The sequence below is a fragment of the Carcharhinus amblyrhynchos genome, chromosome 10, assembly GCF_965287045.1.
Source record: "Carcharhinus amblyrhynchos chromosome 10, sCarAmb.v2.hapA, whole genome shotgun sequence".
NCBI lineage: Eukaryota > Metazoa > Chordata > Chondrichthyes > Carcharhiniformes > Carcharhinidae > Carcharhinus > Carcharhinus amblyrhynchos.
The window spans coordinates 62,847,325-62,862,532 of record NC_137333.1 but is presented as its reverse complement, the minus strand read 5'-3'; the positions used below and the strand labels follow the sequence as shown (position 1 = coordinate 62,862,532).

Genomic DNA, 15,208 nt, shown 5'->3' with positions numbered 1-15,208 from the left:
GAGTTAACGTCCTCTTGGATCTTCATTCATTTTTTGAAAAAACATACAGTTTTGATCTCAAAATAAAAGTAATTTTATTGGGAAGGGAAACTTGGAGCCATATGCACATAGGAAGCACAGTTTTGCTGTATAGTACACGTGTGCAGTCCACATGTCAAAATCATGAAAACGTTAACTGAATGCAATAGTGCAAGTCTGACGGTACTGTAAGAGAAGTCAATACCTTAAAGGGAAATTCAGGTGTGCCATGCAGTTGCATATCAAAGCATGAATGTATTTCAAGTTGAAAATGAATGTCTCATTCCTTCTTACGCCAACATATTTAACGGTCACTTACTAATGACATCTCTATTTGTAATTCATGTCTGATCATTGCACAAATCTGAACTAGTGACACTTAATGCATGTATATAAAACCCACCAAATTCTATTGCAAAGCTTTGATTGTTTGAGAATTTATAATGGTTAATAACCATCAGTAGTAAATTAAGGCAAGTAAATTTCAAATGAAAAAGGCAACTATCACATTATATATACCAAGTAAATGGCTGAAGCACTATCAACCAACGGCAAATAATTTGTTACAGTCATGCAGGCTGATTCCTGGGATGGCAAGTCTGTCATATGAGGAGACACTAAATCGGTTAGGATTATATTCACTGGAGTTTAGAAGAGTAAGAGTGGATCTCACAGAAACTTGAAGCATTCAAACAGGGTTGGACAGGGTAGATTCAGAAAGAATGTTCCTCTTGGTGGGGGAGTCCAGAACTAGGGATCATAATTGAGGATAAGGGGTAAACATTTTGGAACTGAGATGAGAAATTTCTGTACCCAGAGGGTGGTGAACGTGTGGAATTCATTACTAGAGAATGTAGTTGAGGCCAAAATGTTGTCTGATTTCAAGAAGAAATTAGACATATCTCTTGGGGCTCAAGAGGTATGGGAGGAAGTCGTGGGGCGGGGGGGTGGAGAGAAATCAGGATATTGAATTCGATGATCAGCCAGGATCAAAGTGAATGGCAAAACAGGCTCGAAGGGCCGAATGACTTAATCCTGCTTCTAGTTTTTATGCATATGAAAAGTGGATTTGTTCGCCAAACTGACAATCACTTAAAAAAGATAGGGGAGTGGGCATGGTAAAATGTTTTTTTCTGTTTTTCACAATAGCAATTAACAGTAGTATTAGTGCCAATTTCTTTACCTATAAATTCCTTCACTTTTACATATCACCCAGTAATCACCACAGTCAAAATACAATGTTAATTCACTTTTTTGCAATGGTAAAAACATTTCCAAAAAAATTTATACTGCCGACTAGTAGTGCAACATGATACTTACCGATGATTCACTATCTCTGACAAGAAAGTCACCGTCAATTCCTCTCTCATTCAGAACCATTTCAGCCTGGTGTCGGGTGACACTGCCATAGTACCACCCTTTTCCAGCAAATTTTCCTGTAGAAGATGGGCCTGTATAGCTTATTTGAGGAGCATGCGAACTGCTTATAGCAGGTCCATCATTTAAGATTACTACATAGTTTTTGGGAACAAGACCAATTTGCCCTTTAGAATTTTGACACTTCCACCATTCTGGGTCATTTTCTGGTTTTTCAATGACATCCATAATTTCTCCCTTTTCAAAATTTAGTTCTTCCTCTGTGACAGAACTGAATGGGTAAAGAGTCTGCACCATATGAAGAACTTTTGTGGTTTGCCCATTACTCACTGCTGCTCCAAGTCTGGAAGTGAAGAAGCTTGGTGAATCTGCAGTTGCCTCATCAACTTCTTCCACCACATAATTAGATGGAAACCAACCAACTTGTCCATTGTAACCACCTCGCCACCAACCATCGCTACATTTTTCCATAACAGTAACACGTGACCCCTTCACGAGAGACAGTTCATCGTCTCTCTCTGCCACGTATGCAAATTTAACATACGCTGGAATATTTAAATCATATATACGGTCAGAACTTCCACCATTTGATGAGAATTCTGCATCTGTGCTTGGTGTAGGGGAAGCATCTCTTGCACATGTTTTCCTTTTCGTTTTACCCAAACCTATGTAAAAACAAAAGGAATAAAAAGATAAACTGCAACATGTAACAATATGACAAATAATATTATTAAAAGAGCAATGCAACACCAGGATTCAAGTCAAAGCTTATATTTAATAGAAAGCAAATGAATGTTTGATCAGCAATCACTGAATTCTCAGAGACTTCTCAGATGTAGAAGTCAATGCCATTGTCCACTAAGGACTATATTGCTAACAAGACTAATCAGTAAAGAATACAATGTGCTGCTCATATTGCTTCCACAGACTTCAGGAGTAATTTTTGGTCTTCTGATGTTTAATTCGAATGCAATTATAGCTCTTCATTCGCAAGCAGCAATTCAATAAATACATAAGAATCCATTTAACATCAGGATCTGAATATTAAAAATATTGAAATGGTAACCATTTTAAAGACTATTTTTTTTTAGATATTCCTTAAAAGGGTCATTGCCTTCCTCCAAGGCATTTGGCAAACTTTGATTCTTCTAGCCCCAGTAACAAAACTGATACTCCTTCCATAGCACTTTGTTAAATAGAATATCTTGGGTATTGTAAATCTGCATCTCAATATTTTTTTCAAGGTTAATGAAGAATTGGTCCAAACGTACTCTTGACGAAGCTAGATTCATGATTATGTCGACTAGTTCTATCAGTTAGCTTATTTACCATAGAGGGTTTTAGGCCTCCCAGGTTAAACATGAGATGTACACATGCCTCACTAACCAAAGCAGCAGCACACCGTTTCTCATGGTTAATCTATAAAATATTATGTCTAAGTGGGAGACAGCAGTGGTTGAACTTTTTAAAATACAGTATTTTACAAGCAACATATCTTTCCCAGAAACAAGGGAATGTTGAGGATTGGCATGTCAGTAACATAAATTAGTTTCTTAAATGTTCTACAGATAAGCAATAACTTTGAATCCCTGATCCTGAGCAAAACCATCACATCTCATCCCTGTCATCCTTGTGACACAGCTACAACCAACTACTTTAGGACCATCCAGGCTCCATTTCTCAATTACTGACAGGCTCCTTACATCTCTCTCTCACCATCTTCTCACTTCTTACCGTGATGTGCTCACAGATTCTTCAGCTTCCAGGGTTGAGGAACCATCTGTTCAGCAGCCTCCCCTCCTTTTTCCTGCCCAGTAGATTTCCCCAGTTTCCCCTACTACTTTTCCCTGAAAGCTGTACCCTTACTATCTCCAACCATCTACCAGGCATCAGCCTTAACCTGAATGGGAAATAGATCTTGCTAGCTAACCCACAATGTTCTATATTGTAAGTTGTTGGTTACCAACTCAAACATTTTCAATATTTTACAATACTGTATGAAAATATTCTGGTGTTAATAAACCATAAAATAAAATCCAGCAAGCAAGGCAAATACAGGAAGGTTTCCTAAGACAACCTACAACCAACAGTGAAAGGGTTCATGATGTTTTAAAAAAAATAGATTTATCATAATCTCCGAGTTAACTGTGAATGTTAACAACTTCACAGAAATTCCAACTTGATATCCAAGCTTTCTCAGAGCAGTGCAATTAATTGCCTCAGTTAACATTCTGCTGTTTTGGCATACTAATCCATTGAAAGCCAATGTTTCTGCCATTGTGACAGACTGTTGATTTGTAACATGACAGCATAAAAACACTGCTATTGTTGCTTCTGATACAATCATCGGAAATAGCTATAAATATCTCTGAAAACATTCGCAAAGGAAACTGGCAGAAATTCAATTATATGAAGGGGAGGGGAGCAAATTTTTTTTATTTCCACAGAATGCTGTAACTATATTGGTGTCTTTTAGAATTAAATGTTTAGCGAATAATTACATTTGTTTCAGTTAATCACATCTCCAGAAATTATGAAATTTACCATCAAAAACATCAAGCTAAAATGTTGACCATTGGCTGGTAATTTCAAAAAGTGTTGCAATGTTAAAGCTTTGGATATGCCTCAATGTTGTCTTTCTGCTCTTTCATAACATTTTAGTATCTGATCTAATTTTATATTTCTCACGAATAATCAAGACAGTTATACTAATTTACATTTTTATTGTATTTTAAATACAAATTATGTTAATCTGTATTGATGCAGATGGCAAGACACAACAGGAAAAGTGCTGCTAACTGATATAACCTATGTTGGTGAAAATTACTTCAGAATTACATTTATGCAGAAGGTCTGCATTTTGTGCTCCAAGCATTAGTGAAAGAAATGTTTTCACTTTTTAGCTCCCAGAGTCTTAGAGCAGGTACAGCACATGTTTAAGACCCTACAGCTGCTTAATGACAAACTGAACATCTACTTCATAGCTGATTACATTACAACTCACACCAAGTAAAACTAGCATGAAATTATCCAAGTATAGATAGTTAACACTTGAACCTACTGAAAAAGTCTTCCAACTACATTTCATAAAGAACCCTTACATAGTGCCAAACTATCTTCAGTTCGTCGACCTGGCCTAGGATTCAACTCAGATCCTAAAAGGTGAGTGGGCAACATCCTAATCCGTGGTACCACCTCTGACATTTTGAACTACTGACACCGAATTTTAATTTGGTCCCTTGAATTTTCCATCCATTTTGTGGCTATAACATCTTTCTGATGAAATTATTGAATCTATACTCTTTTGTACACATATTCACAGATGGTAGTAATAATCTTCACAATGCCCACATGCTGGTAATGGGAAGAAGCACATAAAAAGTTACCCACCAGTATGAAACCATCTGTGTAGAAACATGCTGGTTCAGTTAAGAAAAAAAAAATCAGTAGTGGAAGATGTTCTTGCTCTGGGTGAAGCAAAAATAAAACGCATTGATAGCAGTTGTGGATAAGCCCATGTCTAAGAAAATGAATAGTGCACATTTCATTATGAGTAAGCTTTACAATAGACTAGAGTACAATAAACACCATACTATTACAAAGACTATGGAAGTAGGCTCACAGCTTAATGAAATTAAAGACTGATTTTTGACAGGAGGAATAAATTTGGTTAACATCTAGTTGTATAGATCACAAGTAATCTGACTCCTGCCTTTTCTATCAGGAATAACTATTTTGCATCACAGACAGAATGCAATATACTGACTCAGCACTTTAAGAAATCACTCTTGGGACTTCTACATCTATTTTAAAAACTTGCTGATCATAGTCTCTTCTAGTGGCCTGGATTTAAAGATAGCCTTTTCTGCGGAATTACAGATAGACACTAGACCTCTAAACATCAGAGAAAGGCAGGGTGGCTCCATTTTTTTGCCTGCTCAAATGCATTTCACGTTGAAGTGAATCCAACAGTTCAGTAATAGACAAGGATGGAACATCTCTGGTGTCCCATTTTATTGACAGTCAAGCTGTGCTACAAATATAATGAATCTACAGTAATACATCGATTTCAAAACCCAAATGGTCAGAGGGTTCAATTCTGAGACAACCCTAATCATACCCAATAGTACTTCATCAGAAACTGGGTGAGGGTTTAGAAGGGTTACGTCAATCAACATGATTCTAAATTTATTCTGAAGCAAGTCAAACATGAAATTTCCATCATCTTTAATAACGATGAAAGACTTTGTTCCTTTGCTAGGATAATTAATGATTACGGTCGATCCTTAATTTAAGTTGGTGAGCTCCAGCAATAGAGAAAAGTGGTTTTGATCAAAGATCTTAGCATAGAATAACATGAGCAATTTCAACCTTTATGCACCACACCTCCCAGCAATTAGCCATGGGAGGATCAACAAGAATTACTCTATTTTACATTGTACCTCCACAATGGAAATAACTAGCATCTGATATGGATTCTGATGAAGCATCACATCCAAAAAACATGACCTTTATCTTTCAAATGTGCCTTTCCAACAATTTTATTTCATTACTTGATGAATGCTCGTACATTTTTAGAAAAGTCAATGTCCTTAACATTTCCAAACTTCTAAGCAAAACAGCAGATTCAGCAGTACAGTTTCTTGTTACTAACAATCACACCAGAAATTTAATGAGGTAATCTTACATATATATTTACGAATTAGGAGCAGTAGGTGGCCATTTAGCCCTTCAAGTCTGCTCTGCCATTTGACATGATCATGGCTGATCTAAATCTGACCTAACCTCATATCCCTCCCTACATTCGTACGCTTTGATTCCCTTGCAGTCAAGAATCTAACCCAAATATTCAATTGCCCTGCATTCACCACTCTCTGGGAAGAGAATTCCACAGACTCAATCCTCAAGAGAAAATGTTGCTCTTCATTTCCACCTTAAAAGGGACCTAGGGAGACCTTTGATTTTTAAACTGTGTCCCCTAGATCTAGTATTTCCCAGGAGGGAAAACACCCTTTTCAACATCTATCCTGTCAAGTCCCTTCAGAATCTTGTGTTTTAATTACAATCACCTCCCATCTTTCTAAACTCAGATACAGGCCAATGCAATCTCAGCAGTGCATACCAAGATGTATGACAGCACCTCACCAAGGCTCCTCTGACATCACCTTCCAAATCCGTGACCTTTACCACCTAGGACAAGGGCGGCAGATGCATGGGAACACCACCAACTGCAGGTTCTGCTCCAAGTCACAGCTATCCTGACTTGAAACTATAACACCATTCCTTCACTTAGCTCAGTCAAAATCCTAAAATGCTCTTCTTAATAGCAATGCAAGTGTTCCTAAACCACAATGACTGCAGCAGTTCAAAAAGGTGGCTCATCATCATCTTCTCAAAGGCAATTAGGGATAGGCAGTAAATGCTGGCCAGCCAATGACACTCACATACTAAGAAAGAATTTTAAAAAACTTCTTTCTTGAATCACACCCAAGCAATTAAGCATTTTGACCAGTAATCACATTTTAGAACGAGTTTAAAAAGAGAGTACATTCCTATCAAATGTTTAGTGAGTCATGGACAATGGAGCAGAGCAAACTGAACTCCTTTATTTTTCTCATCATTTGTTTGTAACAGAAATGTTTTGATTTTTGCAAGAGTCTGTGGCATGTTTCCTCAAACACTCTGGCTGAGAAATCAATTTTAAAGTGACTTTTAGTAAAATCTCTTTAGAGTTAAATCAGAAATATTGTTTTTTCATACATTCAAACCTGGGGGATGCAACTACATACATAGACATGAGTACACAAAAAGGAGATAGAACAGTTTTACAACTAGAAATCACCTAAACCACCCCTCCCCCAACTATATAGATATAAATTCACATGGACGTTCCAGAATGTCACCAGTGAGGGTTCCTTCATGTAGGAGTTATGGTCCAGCAGAAGCTGCAGAATTCCTTTAAAGTTAGTGATGGCATAGTGAAATAAATTTTGTTCCAGAGGTGTGGTCCACTCTATATAAAACGGGAGGATTCTTCCAGAGAACCAGGTTTCTAGGAGGTTTAGACTTAAGGTAGGTTTAGTTGTGAGCTTAGGGCCTGGTTTTGGTGTTGGCAGACTGGATATTTTACAGCAAACCACCTTGAGAATTCAGGAATGCAGCATTAAAACTTTCTAAAGGTAAGAGCTAAAGTCATACGGTATTGCCCGTTGATGAGTCAGTTTCAGGTAAATAATCAGTTTGAGTGGGTAGGATTTACCGCCCAACCTGCTTTGCAATAGCAGGAGGTGGCCATCATTGGCCAACTGCAAGATCTTCTGGTCCCACCATTGTCAATGAGGTTACCCGTTGAATGCAGCTGTTGCCTCTGTGAAATCCGCAATGGGGGTGCGCTGTTTCAGGACTGGAAGATCCCGCCAGCATGGGCAGCTGGAAAGTTCCAGCTTATGTCTCCAGTCAAAATCATTGTTCACCTGATGGTGGCTATGGGCATCCCTGCAGATTATAACAAGTTTCAATGGCTCTGCCTCTGTTGTTGATCTAGACGACCATATGCTGCTCCTTTGTTTGGTGATTATAAAGCGTCCATACAACGATAAGTGTGGGATTTCACAAGGATGAGGGCTGAGCTTTGTCCTTTAACTACTGTTGGAAGTTTCCAGAACCTTGGCCAACTTGCAAATCATGTGACCAATGGCAACCATGTTTTTGGTCCAGCAAAGTTCATTTATTAAATAAGCAGAAAGTAAGGTTTGCTTTAAACTCCTTAAATTCTCCTACACCTTCTCCATGATTTTCCAGCCCTCTGCTTATATAGGTTAACATTCCATTCACCTTTTAGATTACTTTTTGTACCTGCCTACCAATTTTAAATGGTGCACAAGACCCCCCCTAAACCTTGTCATATCATCAGTCTTCCTAGATTTTTACAATTTACATAATACTTGGACCTCATAGTTCCCAGCATTGAAATCTATGTACCAGCTTTTCCCACTTATTTAATCTATCAGTGCCTCTTTGTAATTCTACATTCCCTCTATATTTTATTATGCCAACAATCTTTGTCACCCACAAACAGAATCACAGAATTATTGTGGTGCAGGAGGCAGCCATTTGGTCCATTGTGTCTGCGCTTGATCTCCAAATGAGCATCATGAGTTAGTGCCATTCCCCTATCTTTTCCCCAAACCCCTGCACATTGTTACTTGAATAGAAACAATCTAATGCCTTTTTGAATGCCTTAATTGAACTTGCCTCCACACACTTCTAAGCAGCACATTCCAGGCCCAAACTGCTCATTGTCTGGAAGAGTGTCTTTTACAGATCACTTTAAATCTGAGCTCTCGCGTTCCTTTAATGACCTGGGATAATTTCTCCCCATCTACTTTGTCCAGCCCCCTCATGATTTTGAGCATCTCTATCAAATCTCCTCTTGGCCTTCTCTCCAAGGAGAACAGACCAATCTCTCCAATTTATCCTCATAACTGAAGTTTCTCCTCCCTGGAACTAATCTTGTAAACTTCTTACACACACTCTCCAATGTGTTCACATTCTTTCTATAGTGTTGCCCCAGAACTGGGCACAATATTCCAGCTGAGTTCTTGTATAAGTTCAGCATACCCTCCTTGCCCTTGTATTTTTTGCTCCAAATATGATATGCCATATTAACTGCTCTCTCTACCTATCCTGCCACCTTCAATGATCTTTGCACATATACACCCAGGTCCCCCTGCTCCTGCATTCCCTTAAGAATTTTGCCCCTTACTTTATATGGCCTCTCCAAGTTCTTATTACCAAAATGCATCACCTATCACTTCTCCACAAAACGTTTCATCTGCCATCTATCTGCCCACTTTTCCATGTCCTTTTGAAGTTCTATAATGTCCTCTCCAGATTGTATCATCTACAATTCTTCCAAGTTTTCTTTCATCCACAAACTTTGAAATTGTCCCCTTGCACACCAAGATCTAGATCATTAATATGCACCAGGAAAGCAAGGGATCCAGCGCTGATCCCCATGTGGAATACCACAACAATACCTTCCTCCAGGCTTAAAATAATCCATTGACCATTATTTTCTGCTTCCTATTGTTTAGCAGTTTTGTATCCATGTTGCTACTGTGCTTTTTATTTCATGAGCTATAACTTTTCTCAAGTCTGTTGTGTGGCATTCTATCAAATGTCTTCTGTAAGGCCATGTACACCACATGAACAGTATTACTCTCACCAACTCCTCAAAAACTCCAGCAAATTAGTTAAACATGATTTCCCATTTAGAAATCCATGCTGGCTCTATCTATTGCAACTTTAACATCAAAACTGCAACCTAAACTTTGCTGATCAGTCACTGGAATAAGGAACAGCTCCTTGAACATGCAAGGTAATTAATGTTCTATTACTGCATCTACTATTGCCTCAAATCTATTTTTATCATATGCGGGCCAAGATAAACATATACCTCTAATTTGCATGTTTCGCATTCAGCAGAAGCAAATAACTTATATTTATATAGTGTTAGCATAAAATCTCTATGGTGTTTTACATGAGCATTATAAAACAAAACATTTCATCAAGCCACATAAGGAGATAGTCGCTGGAATCCTACCACCCTGCCTGCCACGGAATTGGAGCGGGTGAGAGTGGACAATAGGAAGGTCCATTGACCATGGGTGAAATTTTTCGGTCTTGGGTCATATGACCAAAACCTTGGTCGAAGGCATAGTTTAAGTGTTTTAAAAGAGGAAAGTGAAGTAGTGAGAGACAAAGATGCAAGGACGGTGCTTCAGAATTTCAGGCCTATGCATTAGGATGGTATTTCAGAATTTAAGGCCTGTGCCAGGAGGTAAACAAGCATAGGGTTGGTGTGAGTTTAGAAATGGCCAGCAAGGTTTTAGCTGACCTCAGGTATACAGAACATGGAATGTAGCAGAGCAACCAGGTGTGTTTTGGAATAGTCATGTCTAGAGATAACAAAGGCATTCAAGAAGGTTTCAGCAGCAGATGATTTGAATATTACTCTTTCAGTAACATTTCTTCTGACAAGCAGTTATAGGTTATGTTAGAAAATGTAAACTGTGGCTCAATGGTAACCACAGAGTAAAGAGGTCATGAATTCAAGCCTCATTCCAAAGTCTTGATTGCATAAGATCACACTAGACTCCAGACTAGTACTGAGAGAGTGAGGTAATAATCCAAGGCCCTGTCAGCTTTTCAGGAAAATCCTGCAACAATATTTCAAAGATGACCAGAGAGTACTTCCCAAAGTCCGAGACAACATTTGCTCTTCAGCCGATAAATGAAGAGGAGATTATCTGGTCACAATCACACTGCTGTATGCGAGAGTTTGCTATTTGCAAATTGGCTGTTGCAGCACCTACGTTAGTGATTTTAAAAGTACTTGATTGGCTTTAAAGTGGTTTGGGACACCCTGATAGCACAAATGGTGCTATATAAATGAAAGCCTTTCTTTTTTACTTTTACAGATTATATATAAAGAAAAAGTAAAACTGAAAATTATTCCCGTTTGGTAAGGGAAGGCAGAACAACAGGCCGTTATCCAAATGCATTCTGTTAGTGATAGAAAGGCATGTATGACTCCTTTACTCCAGCAACAGAGAACTTGTTTTCAAAAAAATCAGACATCACATTATTGAAACCGAATAGGGTCAGATCTTTGTTGGATCAGAGCACAAGAAATCTGCAACTCTCCATCATCCTAGTAAATTAGGTTAACAAATCCTTTGGTTAAGCTTTTGTACTTGCCTAACGTATCTTTGATGTTCTTTACAAGTGACCCCTTCTTCAGGCTGTTTTTCCTTTCCACATAGTTTGACGGAACATATCCTGTTTTGTTTGATGTATTTCTTACTCGCCACCAGGTTTTAGAGTCATCAAGCAGCCACAGTCGCTCATTTTTCTTGATGTCAAGTTCTTGATCCTGCTGTGCTGTGTAATCCCACTTTGCTATTACAATAACTTCTTCTGTCATCTTTCATGGAGTCCTTCCTGTCAGAGACAACATTGTTTAGCATTAAGTACTGTATCATTGAACACATATTGTCTTTGCCAACTAAATATTCAGAATCGTCTGCTTTGCCAAAATATAAAATGGAAAGAATCACACACATGCATTTTAAAAACTCCTTTCTTACCAGTATCCTTTAGAAAGACATGGTCTGAATAGACCAGGAAGGTTAAAGTTCACGCCAAGACAATAATACCGATCCAGATTTGAATCTGGTTTTCACCACCAACTGTACCTCCTCAACTCGAAAAGCTCCTGCAATCATATAACCACTAATACTTCTACATGACTGCCACATCAAGTTGAAACACTTTTCAAAGCCCAAGTTATCCTATTAGCAACCAGTAGCTCTGAAAGTCATTGCTGTTGACCACTGGCAAAGACTTCCAAATTGTTGGGAGTGTAGAGCTTGGATATTAGATAAATACTTTCCCATAAGAACATAAGAAATAGGAGCAGGAGTAGGCCATCTAGCCCTTCGAGCCTGCCCCACCATTCAATAAGATCATGGCTGATCTGTCGTGGCTCAGTTCCACATTCCCGCCCTCTCCCCATAACCCTTAATCCCCTCTCTTATCAAAAACCCATCAACCCGCGTCTTAAAAATATTTAGCGAGGCAGCCTCCACCACCTCAACGGACAGAGAATTCCAGAGATTCACCACCCTTTGAGTGAAGAAGTTCCTCCTCAACTCCGTTCTAAACCGCCCCCCCCTTTATCTTGAGGCTGTGCCCCCTAGTCCTACTGTCCTTTCTGAGCGGGAAGAGTCTCTCCACCTCTATCCTATCCATCCCATTCATCATCTTATATGTCTCAATGAGATCTCCCCTCATTCTTCTAAACTCTAACGAGTACAAGCCTCGTTTATTCAGCCTCTCCTCACAGCTCAACCCCCTCAACTCTGGCATCAGCCTACTAAACCTCCTCTGCACTCCCTCCAACGCCAAAATATCCTTGCGTAAGTGCGGCGACCAAAACTGCACACAGTACTCCAGCTGCGGCCTCACCAATGCCCTATACAGCCGCAGCAAGACCCCCCTACTTTTATATTCAATCCCCCTCGCTATGAAGGCCAGCATCCCATTAGCCTTCCTGACCACCTGCTGCACCTGCAGGCTGGGTTTTTGCGACTCATGCACAAGGACCCAGAGGTCCCTCTGCACCGTCGCCTGCTGCAGTTTTTCGCCATTTAAGAAATAGTCCTTCCTACCATTATTCCTACCAAAGTGGACCACCTCGCACTTGCCAACATTAAATTCCATTTGCCAGTTCCTGGCCCATTCGCCCAGCCTATCTAGATCCTTCTGCAGACTCTCCACACCCTCCGCGCAATTTGCCGTTCCATCAATCTTAGTGTCATCAGCAAATTTCGACACCATACACTCGGTTCCCTCCTCCAGATCATCTATATAAATGGTAAATAGCTGAGGCCCCAGCACCGACCCCTGGGGCACTCCACTAGTCACCAACCGCCAATCCGAATAGCACCCATTGATCCCCACTCTCTGCCTCCTATTTGACAACCAATCCTCTATCCACGCTAACACCCTACCCCCAACTCCATGCCCCCTTACCTTCTGCAATAACCTCTTGTGAGGTACCTTGTCAAACGCCTTCTGAAAATCAAGACCGACCACATCCACCGGCCCTCCTCTATCCACCGCCCTAGACACATCCTCATAGAACTCCAGTAAATTTGTCAGACACGACTTCCCCTTAACGAAACCGTGCTGCGTCTGCTCTAACAAGCAATTCCCCTCAAGATGCCTCGCTATTTCCTCCTTGATGACAGATTCTAACATTTTACCTACAACAGACGTTAAACTAACTGGCCTATAATTCCCTGCCTTTTGCCTGCCACCCTTCTTAAACAACGGCGTAACATTAGCCGCTTTCCAATCTTCCGGCACTTCCCCGGAATCCAGCGATGTCTGGAAAATAACCACCAAGGCATCCACTATCACCTGCGCCATTTCTTTCAGAACCCTCGGATGCATTCCATCCGGTCCGGGGGACTTGTCCACAATCAGTCCCTCCAGTCTGTCGAGCGCCACCTCTATAGTAACAACAATGTCATTGAGACCCTCCAGTCCTACCACCTTCCCATCGCTAACACCCAACAAATTATTCACGTCTTCCTCCGTGAAGACCGAAACAAAGAAGTTATTCAAGACCTCAGCCATTTCCTCATCCCCTACCACTAAGTCTCCCCTCATCCTCTAAGGGTCTAACGTTCACCCTAGCCAGCCTCTTCCTTTTTATATATTTATAAAAACTCTTGCTATCCTTTTTTATATTAAGCGCTAGCCCAGCTTCACAGTTTCTCCTACCCTTCTTTATCAACTTCTTTGTCAATCTTTGTTGACATTTAAACCTCTCCCAATCCTCTTCTCGCCCACTACTCTTAGCTACTCTAAATGCCTCCGCTTTTAATTTAACACTTTCCTTCACCTCCTTCGTTATCCACGGCTTATTACCTCTCCTCCTACAGTCCTTTTTAACCATCGGAATAAATTTCTGCTGAGCACCAAGAAAGATCTCCTTAAAGATCCTCCACTGCTCCTCAGCAGACCTACCTTCCAACGCGCTCCCCCGTCAACATTCGCCAATTCTTCTCTCATCCTACCGTACTCCCCTCTGTTCAAACAAAGGACGCGTGTCCGGGAACCCACTTTCTCCTCCTCCATCTGCACCAGAAACTCCACCATACAATGATCACTCTCCCCAAGAGGACACTTAAAAATATATAGAAGTAGCCTCAAATTTTGCACTAGCCACATTTATGCTAGTTTAAATTTATAACTATTATTTAGTCAAATGATACACATGATCTGAGCTAAATGCATCTAGTTAGCTGCTCCATATGTGATCACATCACAGAAATCATCTAACTGCAGAAATCATCTTTCCACAGAAGATTGAAAAAATAAAAATTACTCTTAAATGATGAGTTTTTTTTAAACAAAACAAACCATATTTACACAAATTTGAAAAAGGGCAATGCATTTTAACCATAAATGGTTAAACTGGTAATGATGCAAACTTCCATATACAGTTTTGCCATAGGCTATTAAGCGATTCATCAGGCTGTGAGAATAATTGATAAACACTCATACCCGTTATCTTAGATGTTTCTAGTCCTTTTGGACTTAGAAAAGAGGTGAAAAAAAGAGAGATGGACAGACACCGGCAGAAAGTCAGGAATAAGATGGTTTTGAAGTTGGGTCAAGCTTTTAAAACAGAAAAATGTGATGACTCTAGTCAGGAGAATCTGGGTGGTTAATTAGCAGTTGGGTTTCAATTAAGTCAAACGCAATGAGAAGCAAGGTTTCACTATTTTCTATCATTTCACAATGCATAATTGCACAGATTAATCCAAGTCGCATTGTAACTGCACTAGCTGTAAAATAAAACAACCTAACAATTTGCATCTGATCTCATCTGACTGTTATGGTTCAGGTCAGAAACTCCAAAGTGTTTTTATGGAGCCCCCGGATCATAATTTTTGCACCTTGAATTTGGCTAGGATAAGCATGATCTGTTTCATTTCAGGTATGATTCAAATTGCCCACTAGGGAGCTTTTATCAAACAAAGTTTATTTAAGGGTATAGTTAACATGTATAGTAAGAAAGTTAGTAAGAATTCAAGAAGTACAAAGGGGTGAGAGCTGTAAGTTTTTAGATGTCCAGATCACCAACAACCTATCCTGGTTCCCTCCCATGCCAACACTATAGTTAAGAAAGTCCACCAACGCCTCTACTTTCTCGGAAGACTAAGGAAATTTGGCA

General features: G+C 39.7%; 1 protein-coding gene across 2 annotated transcripts in view; it reads right to left on the bottom strand.

Moving 5' to 3' along the window:
- Positions 1-15,208, bottom strand: part of nck2b (NCK adaptor protein 2b) — an 88,961-nt gene that overhangs the window by 5,624 nt on the left and 68,129 nt on the right. For both annotated transcript variants that reach the window (XM_080197177.1, XM_080197178.1), the window contains 2 exons: positions 11,158-11,400; positions 1,339-2,060 (listed from right to left, as the gene is read on the bottom strand). In XM_080197177.1, coding sequence (XP_080053303.1) covers positions 1,339-2,060; positions 11,158-11,383 — 948 coding nt within the window. In that variant the 5' untranslated portion in view covers positions 11,384-11,400. The remainder of the gene's footprint in view (positions 1-1,338; positions 2,061-11,157; positions 11,401-15,208) is intronic.